The sequence below is a fragment of the Tetrahymena thermophila genome, assembly GCF_000189635.1.
Source record: "Tetrahymena thermophila SB210 genomic scaffold scf_8254803, whole genome shotgun sequence".
In the NCBI taxonomy this organism is placed as follows: Eukaryota; Ciliophora; class Oligohymenophorea; order Hymenostomatida; family Tetrahymenidae; genus Tetrahymena; species Tetrahymena thermophila.
The window spans coordinates 190,593-204,902 of NW_002476559.1; the positions used below are offsets into that span (position 1 = coordinate 190,593).

At 22.1% G+C, this 14,310-nt stretch overlaps 1 protein-coding gene across 1 annotated transcript; it reads right to left on the reverse strand. All coding sequences in view use genetic code 6, as the record gives it.

Annotated features, from left to right (window-relative positions):
- Positions 1 to 1,449: 1,449 nt before the first annotated feature.
- TTHERM_00001480 (WD domain, G-beta repeat protein) lies at positions 1,450 to 13,249 on the reverse strand (the record flags this gene model as incomplete). The annotated part of the gene is made up of 18 exons (XM_001008028.2): positions 1,450 to 2,325; positions 2,383 to 2,930; positions 2,979 to 3,164; positions 3,221 to 3,406; positions 3,605 to 3,772; positions 4,049 to 4,436; positions 4,492 to 4,673; positions 4,723 to 5,283; positions 5,340 to 5,471; positions 5,531 to 6,526; positions 6,947 to 7,268; positions 7,474 to 7,945; positions 8,019 to 8,149; positions 8,185 to 8,411; positions 8,613 to 8,875; positions 8,947 to 10,091; positions 10,298 to 10,528; positions 10,832 to 13,249. 18 exons carry the CDS (start codon positions 13,247 to 13,249, stop codon positions 1,450 to 1,452), a joined length of 9,432 nt encoding a protein of 3,143 aa, XP_001008028.2.
- Positions 13,250 to 14,310: the final 1,061 nt, after the last annotated feature.

Below are 14,310 nucleotides of genomic sequence, written 5' to 3' on the forward strand. Positions count from 1 at the left end.
TTAATATCTAAAAAATACATTAAAGTTTTAAAATTTATTAATAACAATTTATTGAAAAATTTTTTCTAAATAAAATAAAATATTTAAAATAATTATTTTCTTTTAATAAATAATTTTCTTATTTCAAATTCATAAATTTACATTAGATTTTCTTCACTAAATCAAATAAAAATCAAAAATAAATGCTCATTAATTATAAAATTTTCTTTCTTTTAATCTTTAATTTAGTTTTTTTAAATAAGAATAATACTGGCCTTTCTTATATAGAAGCAGGTAGATGAATGAGTAAATGAATCAATAAAAATAATTGAATTTATAAAGAAATATAATATAAGCAATAAGATAGCTATTGAGGTCACTATCATATTAAATTTTATTTATATACATAATTTAGATTACATCTCATTTAATTATATATGATTATGAATATTTTTCTCCATCCCATACCTTCAATTTATATCTCAAAGACCTACAAGCTGGTCCTATATAACCTCTAAGACAACCATATTTGTTAGTTTTATCTTCATCATTACAAGCAATAAAAATAGAAAAGCATTAAATTATTTCAGAAGAGTTTTAATTCTTTCTCCAATATTCATATTTTAGGATAATTTTATTATTTTAGCATATATATGTAGAATCTGAACATTTTTAGCACTCTGTTTTATTAAAATTTTTATTTGTTTATTAATTTGTATTCTATTATGATATATTGTCAAACTAAAACTAGTCTTAAGTAGGATCAGTCAGTGAGAACTACCCAGAAGGACATGAATAGCAGCTATTAATATTATTTCCGTTTATTTAAACTACTAATTCTCATATAAATCTATAACTAAATTAAAAACATAGCTGTACTTTAAAGAGTACTAAGATTGATTGTTAAATATAATGTTTAGGGCATGCTTGATTTTTTATATTTAATTAAATAAAAATTAATTATTTTTTTAATCAAAATCCTAAATTTTTATGATATTATATCAAATTAAATGATATTCAATTCCTCTATATTATTGACGTAGGATAAGAATTCTGCTAAAACTTTAAAAGTATAAAATTTAAAAATGTTGTTTTTTTGAATTATTGTAATTGCAGATTTTTTTTTATAATAGAGAGATTAATATAATATTAAATAAATTTATATAATAGTATTTAATATATATTTATGTATTTTGTATGAAGTTTATAATAATTTAAATAAATTTTAAAATTTTACTTTTTATAAAAATTTTATACCTTGAGTTGATCCTTAAATTTTATATTCTGCTCATTTTGTTTGAGACACCCTATATGTTGTATATCTATGAGCTACTATACAAAATTTAATAAATGTCTTATCACCGTTTCAATTTTATTAAATGAAAAAATTATAATTCTAAATTAAAAAAATTATCACAAACTTATAACAGAAAAAAAAAAATACTTAAATTAATTAATTTTTCATAAATTTCATTCATTTTAAGAGGAGTTATTTATTTTTTGTTCTTCGCTTTAAAATACATTTCCAATAATCTCTTCATTTCTTTGTTTAGCTTAACTGCTTTCAGACTAAGATAAACTTTCAGATTTTAATTGTTCTGGTTTTATGCCATCTAAATCACTGGCTTATTCTTATTAGTTAATTTCTGACTAATTTACGTTTTTAAAAGAAAATTCTGTAATTTTATTTTCTAAATTCATGTTTTCAAGTTCTTAATTAAAACTTTGTATTACTTAATTTAATGTATTTATTTCCTATTAATCCATTATTATTTTTCCTTATTCTATGATTTTTGTTTATTTTTTATCTAAATTAAAACTTTGGCCATATATATAATGAGGCATTATGCTGCTAACTCCAGTTTATTACTTTTAATATTCAAAATTTTCCTCAGCTTAAAAGCTAAAAGAGCTTTTTTGTGTAAATATTTGGTTTTTTGTTTAATTATCAGTAATTATATCCTTGTTATTTAAAAGATCTTTTTATTTCGATTCTAAATCTTCAATATATTTTATTTATTCTATACTTTATTATTTATTACTCTCCTCTTATAGGGAACCTAATTCTTATAATTCTATGTTTATACCATTTGATTTATTGTTTTCAATTGGTTATTTTTATCCAGATTAGCTATTTAAATCTAAATGATCGATTTATTTGAAGTAATTTTAATATTACTTAAAATAATCATGAGATTGTGGAGTAATTTGGTAGTCATTTTATTGAGACTCTTAACTCTCTACATCATAAAAATCAGACATTTATTATTATTAATTTATACTTTATTCATTTATTTCATCATTTTACTCTAATCTGATCATATCAAATTATTTTAGAGAATTATTCTTTTATTTTAAATTTATTTTTTTATCAAAAAATTTATATTTAATTAAGAAATTTACCATATATTCAGAGCTGATACTTTCAACTTCTTTAGAAAATTAATTTTCAATGGTGCTAATCTCTAAAAAGAAAGGTGATTTTGATTTTACTTTGGAATTAATTGAATCAGTTACAGACTCAAAATAATTGGTATCTGCTTTTAGATCTTCATTTTTTGTTTCTTCTTTTTGATCCACCTTTTATTCTAAAAATATATAATTTGTCTCTTTTTGGGGAATCATTAAAGGACTCTCTTAAAAAGGTAACTAGTTTTCAATAGCTTTACTTTAATCTATACATTTAAATATAGAATTTTATAGGAAGTTCTCAGATTTATTATTTAAATCCTTTTGATTTAGCTATTAATTTGATTAATCTATATTTGTAAACAAGCTCACTCTTTTTAAATTTTTAATAATCAAGCTTTCTCTTTTAATGAAATTGATATTACTTGAATTAAAACTTTACATCATTATTTATTCTTAGCTTAAATTTTATAAGTGAGAAGATTAATCTATATTGTAATTTCCAATACTACTAGTCTTAAATTCGCTCTCTATGATTTCGTCTATTAATTTTTTATTTATTAAATTTATTTTTTATATTAAAATTTTACCTTAACAAACTTGTATGAATGGACTATCAAAAGTTATATTTGACATATAATTTGATAATTGATTTATGCTGTTGTTGTTAAGCAAGAGAGATTGTTAATTAGTACTCTATAATTTATCAAATTAATATTTTTAATTTTCCTAATTAAAGTCATATTTAGTACTGCTGTTGTCCATTTTAACACTACCTGTTGGTTTAAATAAAATATAATTTAGAATATCAAATAAGCTAAATAAAATTTACTTATTGAATATTTCAATTTATTTTATTCATTGAATAACTTATCATGAACTTTAGCTTTTTAGCGAAATATGCCAACAAGACTACTACTTGATTAAAAATGAAGACTTTAAAAATTATCTTTCGAATTTGATTGCTATGAAGATAAACCAAAAATTTTATCTCTAATTATTCCTCTTTCTTTATCGACTTTTATGTTTTACTGAAGTTTTTTAATTTTTTTCCAGTTAAAGAATGTTTTTATGCTAATGTTTTTTTAAATATGTAAAAATTGTTTTAAGCATGAGCAATATTAAGATAATTTTTCTTTAATTTTATCAAATTATTTTTTGAAAGTTATCTAAATTTTAGCTTTTATAACTTCAAAAAACATAAAAGCAAGGTAACTATTGTGTATCCCTAACAGTATAATATAAAATATCTAGGACTAAACAGTATCAGGTTTGCTATATAAGAATATATTCATAAGGACTAATATAATTATCACCACCATAGAATTTCTATCTGTTTATTAGAAGTATATCATTTAATAAGGAGTATATTTTACTAACACTACTAAATAAAGTATGAAAACTATAAGTGCTATCACCAATTTGTTTGCTTTTATATAAATAGTTCATTTAAATTAATTATAAAAAGTTAAAAAATTTAAATTAATTCAGATTAATTCAAAAAATATTTACAGTTTATTAAATTAACTAAGTAAATTAAAAAAAAATAATTTTTTAGTGTATTTAATTTTTTAAATTATCAATTCATTTACATTTATTTAGGTATTTGAAAATTAATTTTTTTATTTATTTTTGTTGAAGTAAAAAATAAAATGATTACTGTAAGGATCTCCATAAAAGTTATAGATGCAAACGATTACTATTTTCATATAACTTTTTACAAACTCCCAATAAAAATTTTTTGCTTTATAATCTTAATAGAGGAATCCATAAATTAGCCTTATCTTAGCATGGTCTAACTTATCTTTATTTTTATTAAGCTTAAATAAAATAAAAAAAGGAATAACAAACCCCCAAATTAAAAGACCTGGCATTAAAATAAATCCTATAAACTTCTTGTGAATTTGAGTATAACACTTGAAAGAAATATCTGATAAAATATATTTTTATTAATCGATTTCTCTGCATGACATAGCACCTAGTAAGTTTTATATCATATTTGGTTGCATGAATATAAACAAAAAGACCAAACCACTATAAATATATGACTATTTAAAATAATGATTGCTTAAATAAATAAAAATGAATTTATAAGTAATTTACCTTGTTGTGTCTCATTAATTTTAATTTTACAAATATCATATAAATAATTGACATTCCTGCTAAATACAAAAAGGGTATGCTTAAACCCCAAATTATTCTCATAAAAAGAATAGGAATATTTTACTAATCTACATTTACGAGATAACAATCCAATGTGTATATCATATTTTAAATAGGATTACCTTTTAAATAAATAAATAATTAATAATATTTTTTTTTAAAGTGAATTACCAACATATTCTGGGAAGAAAGTTAACCATGAAGGAAGAGCAACTTTTACTGTGTTAACTAATTGAGAAATTTAAACGTAATTCATCATTGCTTTCATATTCATATTAGTAGTGTCTAGAAACGATGACTTACTCACAGGAGCGAATTTAAGCATTCTTAAATAATAACCTATAACAATCATTTCACTAATATCCCATGCAATTTTGATGCTAATTAGTACATAAACAACCATTCCTAAAGCTATGAATATTGTTTGTACTAAATTCTTTGCCTTTAATAGTTATGAGCATTCCATGCAACCAAGAGACCCATCAGTATAGTATTTTTATTTCCAAAACTTTCCTTAAATATCACATTGCTCACACAGCGGACCTATATGACCTTCTAAGCAATATCCTTATTCCTATGTTCCAACACAGTTAGATAATTTATTTGAACATTCTACGATAGAGTCAGTTAAGTTAGTAGATTTCCAATAACCTTATTTTAATGTCATTTAGTCCCTATAGCAGTACTCAGCCTAATCTGGGCATCTTATACATTATTAATCTAAATATTTATCTATGAAAAATAAATAGTAATTTATTTAAATTTTAATCATATTAATATTTGTTTACTTTAATCTGGTTCTACTATGGAGTATGTTTCCCCCAAGCATTCTTAACAATAGTAAATACTTCCTTATAATCTGTAGAGCTCTCCTCTTATGCATTCTCTAAAATCAACAATGAATGTTATGTGGAAAGGACCTTTAAAAAATTAGCAATTATTTTATTTTTTAGTAGATTTTATCAAAATGAAAACTAACCTGATTTAATGTCACGATTTTATAGTGTGGGATATGGTACTTTTAATACTGATTCACTTTCTATATAGAAAATATTTTAAGTTTTCGGATTTGCTACTATTTACATTTAGGTAATTTAAAATGATTTTGATATAGAATTAAAGTTTGAGTAATCTGTTATAAATTATCCAAATATTTTAATGTCTGAGTGAATTGTATTTACTCTGATGTTGAACTACATAATTTCATTTTAGATTGATGGAGGATATTTGTTTTTTTTTGCTAGTTCAAGATCAAAGTAAAGAGGATTATTTTCATCATCCAATAACTAAAACTGGAAGTTAAAATATTGACCACTCTAAAATCTATTTACAGAGTAAGTTTAAAGGTTATGTTTATCATTTTTTATAGATTCTGGTAATCCATCATTTCCTGTTTATTCTAAATAGACAACGCTTGATTACAAAATTTTTATATTGCTTACATATGAACCATAGTTATTGCTATGAATAGTAGCCTTGTTCATTTAAATCACATTTTAAACTTGATCAAGATTTCGTCTCTATTAAATGAGATTACTATTTAAATTTTTATTCATCATATAAATAAAAACAGGTTCAATCTTCAAATATCTTATTCCACCACCGATCATGGCTTAATTGTGTTAAATTATCGAATTTTGCATAAAAAGATTTGTCTTATCTACGTAAATTGCCCCACCACTTTCATTTGCTATATTATATTCAAATATTGAATTGTAAATTTAGGTATGATTGTAGTAGGAATCTTAAATTGATAGTCCTCCACCGTTTAAAGCATGGCAAAATTTAAATTGAGTAGAATTAAGAAGTAATTATTAAGCCTCGATAACTTAAATAGCAGCTCCGTTACATAATAAGCAACTAATTAATGAAAATGTAGATTACGTCACTTAATAAGAATTACCTCTTAATTATATCAAAGGAGATTATAAATTAGTGTTATTTTCGAATTTACTGTATGATAAGGAAAATGTTCCTTAATATTAATAAAAGGTTTAGAAATTTGATGTATATGAGTTTAATACCTAAGAAAAAGAGATTCCATCTAATAGATTTGCATTAATAAACTCAAGTTGAAAATCATATACTGATTAAGATTAAATAATGTATAAGTTTGGTTATAATTTTGAATTTTCTATCTATTTCTAAGCTAAATTTGTAAATTTGCTGTTCTAAATAAATATCTTTTTAACATTTTTAAATACAATTAAATCATTATTTAATTTTTAAGTAGATTTTATCACTATTTAATCTAAAATTAAGTTATTTATATAGATATTATTTATTTTTTCAAAAGCAAACAAGTATGATCCATTATATATATTTATATTTTTAATATAGAAATTGTTTATGTAAATAGTATCTGAGTTTGAAATGTTAAATAGGATACTCTAACCTTTTAGATCCAAAGTTGAGATGGATATATTTTCGAGTATTATGCTTTGTAAACTATTTAATTAAAACTAAAACTAATTTCCAGTGTTATTTAAAGCTACATTTTCAAATGTAATTATTTTAGAAGCAGGATTAAATTGTACTAATTATGCTTAACTAATGTCAAGATCATAATTCCTTACCTACAACAAGTTAAGTTAATTTTATGAAAATGAATCTGTTATTATATGCATTAAGGCTCTAGTCTAAGAACCAGAATAAACTACTTATGAATTTAAACTAAAGAAGTTGGGATCATAATAAAACTTTTAATTTACTTAAATCTATTTTAAAAATGTTTTTATAAATTCATCAATATTTTTTTAATATTTTAGTTTTAATTAGGAGGTTAAAAATTATTATAAAAAATATTCTAACTTTATTTGCCAAAATTTTATTAAGATTTTTTTAAAAAAATTATTGAAATATTTTTAAATTTATAGCCTAGATTATTAAAAGAATTATTTAAGTTATTATAATTTAAATTACCTAAAAAAGAGTTTGCTGCATCTATAAATTCAAGAGATCGAAAGATAACTAAAATAAATTTAGTTAGGATTAAATTTTATCTAATGTGCTAGCAGAAGAAAGTTCATAATAGCATTTAAGATTACTTATGGATGATGGAGGAGATATATTTTAAGGTGAACTAATTGTATTTTAAATTTAGAAATTGTAATTAAAGTAAACTCCATTAGATATACCAATAACCTAAGTTGAATAATAATTATTGGTAGGATTAAGTATTTAAGTATTAGTAGCTAAATTTGGATAAGATTAGGGAATTTTATTTATCAATTCCCAAGTATTGGTTAATGGATTTTATTTAAAAATAGAAAATTAATCATATTAAGTTATATAAGAATATATTTAACCTTGAACATTTAGATTTTCATATGATTTTAGAGTTTACAATAAATTGTTATCTCTAATACTAAATTATAGTTGCAATGTATCCAAGCTATAAGTGTTAATTTAAAAATATGCTTATACAATTAATTGATTATTTTAAATCTTAACAACTAAATGCTAACCTTTTGTTGGAGGAGGGATAATTGTTATTAGCTATGGAATACTTAATTAAATTTTATTATTTGCAGTAGTAACATTATATGTATATACCCTTATTTTTGGTATTATTTTACGTACATTAAGGACAAATATCCTGTTATATTAGTAATCAAATAGCATTTAGCTTACTGGATCAGTATTATTTACTTGAGCATTTCTGGTTTAGTTATTCATATAGTCACTTTGTGAAACAAAATCTAAATAGAATACCATAATTCCAGTTTCTAATTGATGAATTAAAATTGAATTTACATTATCGTAATTAATAAAATTTAAATTTGCTATGCTAGAGTACTACACCAATAGCTTATCAGTTATTACATCTATTCTGTATATAGATGAATCCATTAATTAAACTATAATTTAATTTAAGTTAGAAATTGACAAAATTTACTTAATTTTATTTGTAAATTGGAAACTAAATGATTAAATTTGTGCCAAAGGATTATAAGATAATTTTATTAGCTTAAAATAAAAGTTTTCACAAAAAATAAAGGTGTTAAAAAAATAAGCATTTTTTATCTCAAAATTAACCTCATATAATTTCTATAGATTACCACCATTTTCTCCAAATTAAATTATCTACTAGTCTGTAATAACATAAAAGAATCCGTTTTAAAAGCGTGTTTATCGTACTAAGCTTAAACTCTAAACAAACTTTGCATGCTGGCTTTAATTTCCAAACTACCATGCATTATTATCAGTGTCTATATAATATAGCATTTTAGAATTTTAACTATAAAAGTAACTTGGCTACTTTTATTCGGCAATGTTTAATGTTATCTTATTAGTGTTAAATGAAAAATCCATTTAAATTATTCTATTTATATTTTTAAAAAAATTAATCTATAAAAATATTTGAAAATTTAAATATATTCATAAATAATTTACTCTAAGAAAAACGAATCTATGTGACACATTAGATTGTGCTCTTTAATAAATATAGATTTTTTTAGTGGTGGAAAATACTTGTAGGTAAAATAATTTGTGTAAGAAAAAGTTCTCACATCAATTGTGTAAATATTTAGAATTAAAGTTTTATAAATTAGTAACTGATAATGCTCTTCATCTAGAAAAACCATATGCACATTTCCGTTTTCAATATATTATGAATTAAGAATTTGTCTAATTAAAACTCCTGTTGAAAGACTATGCACTGCTATCCTATAACTTAAAACATTTTTGTGCCATTCACTGTATAAATAAATATGATCCATCTTTTCAAATACTATAAAATTAGTAATAAGAGGATTTTATGTAGAAATAGATAAAATAAATTATTAAGTCTTTCTATCCATAATCACTAATTATGTATACTAAAAAGAATAACTTTTAGCATTAATATATTTCATTCCAAGGATATTATCAGTGTGATAGCTAAGTTACTTTTCATAAGCAAAAGTAAGAAAATTATAGGTTTGAAGTGAATATATCATATTAATTAACACTTTTACATAAAACTTACCATATACAGGATCGAGATCAACATATAAATCTATCATATTTGGTATTGTGTAAGATGTGTAAGTATTTTGCTTAATAGGAGGATTAGCATCAGGAACATCACAATAGTAATGCATGAATAAATTTTGATTATTATTTATAGAAATAATTCTTTTATTGATTGGATCATGATAATAAGATACTATTTTATATGGTATTTGTTAATCAGGTGGAATAGAAGCAATACTTGCATTATATTTTGCTTATTCTTAAATATGAGTATTTATTATGTACAACAGTGATAAGTTAGAATATTGCCATACTGCAAAAGTCAAATCGCTAGAATAACTTATTATAATATCAGCATCTAAATCTAAAAAAGCATTTAAAACATTATAAGTTTATCCACCTTTAAATTAACTCACACTTGTACCATTCATATCCCATCTATAAAAATTATTTGTTGTATCATTACTATAAGAGACAATCCAGTTGTTCTTTGTATCTATAATAATATCATTGATAGATGATTTATGAGCTCCTGAATAAGTTTTTGGTTTAGTCATAGTTGTTGTGTCTATTTAGTGAATATTCTTATTTTATTTAAAGTGGAAATTAATAATTTTCTTAAAATAAATCTTAAATAAAAATGAATTGTTTACTATAAATATTTATTTATTAATTATAAAATAATTTTAATTTTATTCGAAAAAATTTTTTGTTTTAATTCATATATAAAAAATGATTTTTTAATTTTATATTACTTCTTTTAAAGTTGATAATTTAAAAAAATATTTACACTATTAAAGGCATAAATAGAGCGATCAATTTAATTATAATAAATTCCATTAAATTTAAATGATTTATCCTAGTATGCATAAAAATTTGTAGAAATACCACCTGAATAAATATTTCCGTTGGCAAAACCTAAATATAGCTTTCGAGTGATGGGGTCTATAGCTATACTTGAGATTTTATCAGCAAACGTAAGGAGCATTTAATTGTTGTATTAATAGCTAAAAGAAATAACCTTTTAAGATTAAAAAATTAAATATCAAATTTAAAATAGCTTTATAAATGTCATTTCGCAAATTAAAAATTGCTTTCAAATAATAAAATTTGAATAATTTTTTATTTTTTCAATAGAATTAAATTAAATTAGTTGAGAAAAATTAAGAAATTAGAATTTTTTTATTAAAAGTATAATTTGATTAAAAATTATATATAGGCTGTATCAATTTTGTTTTATACTTTTATTTTGTAATTTTATAATAACTTTTATTTTTTGAAAACAACTTTTAATTTGCGGAAATGCTTATTTTTATATTTTTACTTGATTTTTTATTGCTGGAAAAGCTGTATTTTGTACAAAAAAGTGCTATTCAGGATTAGAAAGCGTTGTACATAATTTTAAAGGAATTGAAGCAGCAAAAGTATAAGAACCATAATTTAAGAGTCTACTACCTGACCAATAAAAGTAAGCAACATTATAGTCTTACTGGTAGACCATAAAGTTTTTAGTAACAACATCTACACTGATAGATACTGGCTTGTTTATTGTGTATCTCATGACGCTGGAAAAGAGGAAAGGATAAATATACAAAATATTATTTGAAATAGTCGAAAAGAAAAGATATTTAATTTCAGGGTAATATTTTGCAAAACCCAAGTTTCCGCTATATGAATTAGTCATAAATATGGTTTTAGTTGCAAGATTCATTATTATGACCTGGCCTGCATTAGCTCTTATAAAATATAAATAGTCTATTCCATTATTATTTTCAAGAACTGCATAATAAAAATTATCATTAATGACTGAAGTGATGCTCATTGTAATGAAGTTATAAACCTTCATTTAATTAGCATTATTAAATGCAATGAAAGTATTTTTATAAATGAACATATTATTTATTTACAAAGTTTGTATATCTAAAGAAAGAGTAGCATTTATTGTAGTATTGAAAGGGTTATAGTTCCATAAAACTATTGTGTTGTCGTTGTATAGGCATGCAAATAAATTAGGTATAACTATAGTCATATCTAAAATCTATCTATAACATTATTAGTCTTGTAAAACATTACATGAAGGATGAAATTGCTCTATTACTAATCTGTAGTCTGTTACATTTCCTTGATTTTCTAAAATTCTTTCTTCCCATATTTTAAAGCTGCCATCAACTGAGTAAGTAATAACCCTATCATAAAGTCTATCAAATAAAATTCCATTTACTGTATCTGTATGGTACTTCATTTTAGTCTTGATGTTTTTCTTCTTATCAGTAATCTGCAGTTTGACAGGTAGTTACTTAGGATCTGAAGGAAGAGGGGTTAATAAAAGAACATCAAATTCTGAAAAGAGGATAAGTAAATTTTAATTATTAGCTACTACTTAATTTACTGGATTTAATTATGTGAAATATAAATCATATGTGTAAATTAAAATTAATCCAGTATTATCATCAAATTAATTTATCGATACTTTTCCTTAAGAAGAAATAAAAACAAAGAAATTATTTGTTATAAATCTATACTAATTATCTATATTAGTTTAAGAAACGTAAGAGTATGTCTATTCATTTATATCATAAATATATAAAATGATTTCTGAGCTACTACAGCTAAAGAAATAAATCACATTTAATATGCTAGGAGTAGTTTCTGTTAATATTTATTAAATAGGATTACCATGAAATGTTTCAATTTCTGTGCAATTAAAACTGTTATAAATATAGAATGAGTAATCACTATCTGTTTATATAATATAGTTTATATTAGTTAGTTACAATACTTAGTCAACAGGACTACTGAATGAACATTGACTTTAATATTTGTTTGGTTAATTTATGCTACTCCAAATGACTATCTCTTAGTCTTATCCGTAACTAATTAGCTAATAATTTGGTAAAATTAATATTCCAGTGATTGATTTGATATGGGCATCTTTGAAGAGTTTATAGGAGGAGGAACTAATTAAAGTAGTAGTTTATTACTTCTAGTATATTGGTTAGCTTACTATATCAGACATATAAACTACAGCGAAATTATTTAATATATCAGTATCCTGCATTAAAATAACGTAATCCTTTGTTATTTAAGTTAATTTATAGTAGCCTACTAAGGTCTTAGGAAACGATATTTTAAATAAGATCTAATTGTAATTTAAATTCCATATAATAAGTTAGGTTCTACTTACTGATATTAGTATTTCTTCGCCTTGAGGAAAGTATGCCTGTTAAATGGAAATATTTCCTAGATCGCTTATTTTATATACTCTTAAATTGTGCATTCCAATTACCCCATCATCATGTCCTGTTAATTGTCCTACATGCTCATAATTTTGATTATCTAATATGATTATTTTTGAGCTATAATTACCTCCAACCATACCTTAAAGTAATATTTACCCAGAAGCAGTTGAAATCATTTTTAAAAACTCATCAAAGAAATTTTAACCTTACTAATTCATTGTTGGACAAGGTAACATAGGTTTGCATAAGTTAGTTTATGAGTCAGAATAGTAAGTACTAGGACATATAGATTAGCAAGAATTTGATTACGCATCAAATGATTAACCAAAGATGCATTAAGGAACACATTCTAGATTATTTTGATCTAATATATAGCCGCTTTTGCACTCAGAACATTACATATTAGAATTGCATTAAATGCAATTTTAGGGGCAATCATAGCCTGATACTTAGCCTTGTTTATATAAAATGAATGCTAAAATAAAACCTATTGTAAAGGACATTTAATTTATTTTTTTCTTCAATAATTTTTTTGACTTCTTATTAATCTTTTGATATTAAGAACATAAAAATTTTAATAAATAAAAACAATATCAAATTCAGTATCAAATTAAGTTTTTTATAGAGATGAATAGTTTGTTATTCAAAAAACAACATACATAAAACAGAGTACTTATTTCTATATCTAGTTATTAAAGTCTTAGATTAATTTTCTTCTTTTTTTATTTAAATTCCTATTTATTAATTATTATTAATTTTTTCTTCTAAATTTATAAATGTTATTATATTTAAAAATTTTTATTTGCACGCATTAATATTATTGCTTTATGACAAATTTGAAAGACCTAACTGCTACAAATTAGAAAATTAATCAATTTTAAAAACAAAAGATAGCTATTTTAATTTATTTTTAAACTTGTCTAGAAAAATAATAGTTAATAAAAAATATAACTTATTTTTTATTATGCAATAGCATTTTAAAATCTTAATTACCACTTTTGCAAATATTTGCGTTTAAAGATTAATAAATTGCAGCATTTATATATGTGTGTTTGCATTTAATTAAAATTTTTACTTTTATTTGTTTTCTACCTGTTTATTAATTTTATCAGAATCAATCAGCTTTTTTTAAATATTGTTATTTTTCTTTTCCAAAACAAACAAAATTTATTTTAAGAGTTTAAAAATTTGATTTTTTAAATACTTTTAAATGAATTCTTCTTAACAAAAATACAAAGTTTTTCATTTTTTGGAGTATTTATTATAATAAATTATTATCATTTATAGAATTTTATTGTGTTTTTAATATAAAAAATGATGTAATAAAATTTAAATTTATTTTACAATCACAGATTTATGTTGATAAAAAATCAAATTATATATATAGGTATAGTACCCGAGGGTACTGCCTTTTTTAAGGCTATACACTGAAATTTTAGATATTACTTTTTGATTTTCCTTGATTTGTTTTTAGTGAAAGTTTTTTTAAAAAAAAATCAAATTTTAAATAATTAAAAATAATTAATAATATTTTATAAATCAAACTTAATATTTTTCATAAATT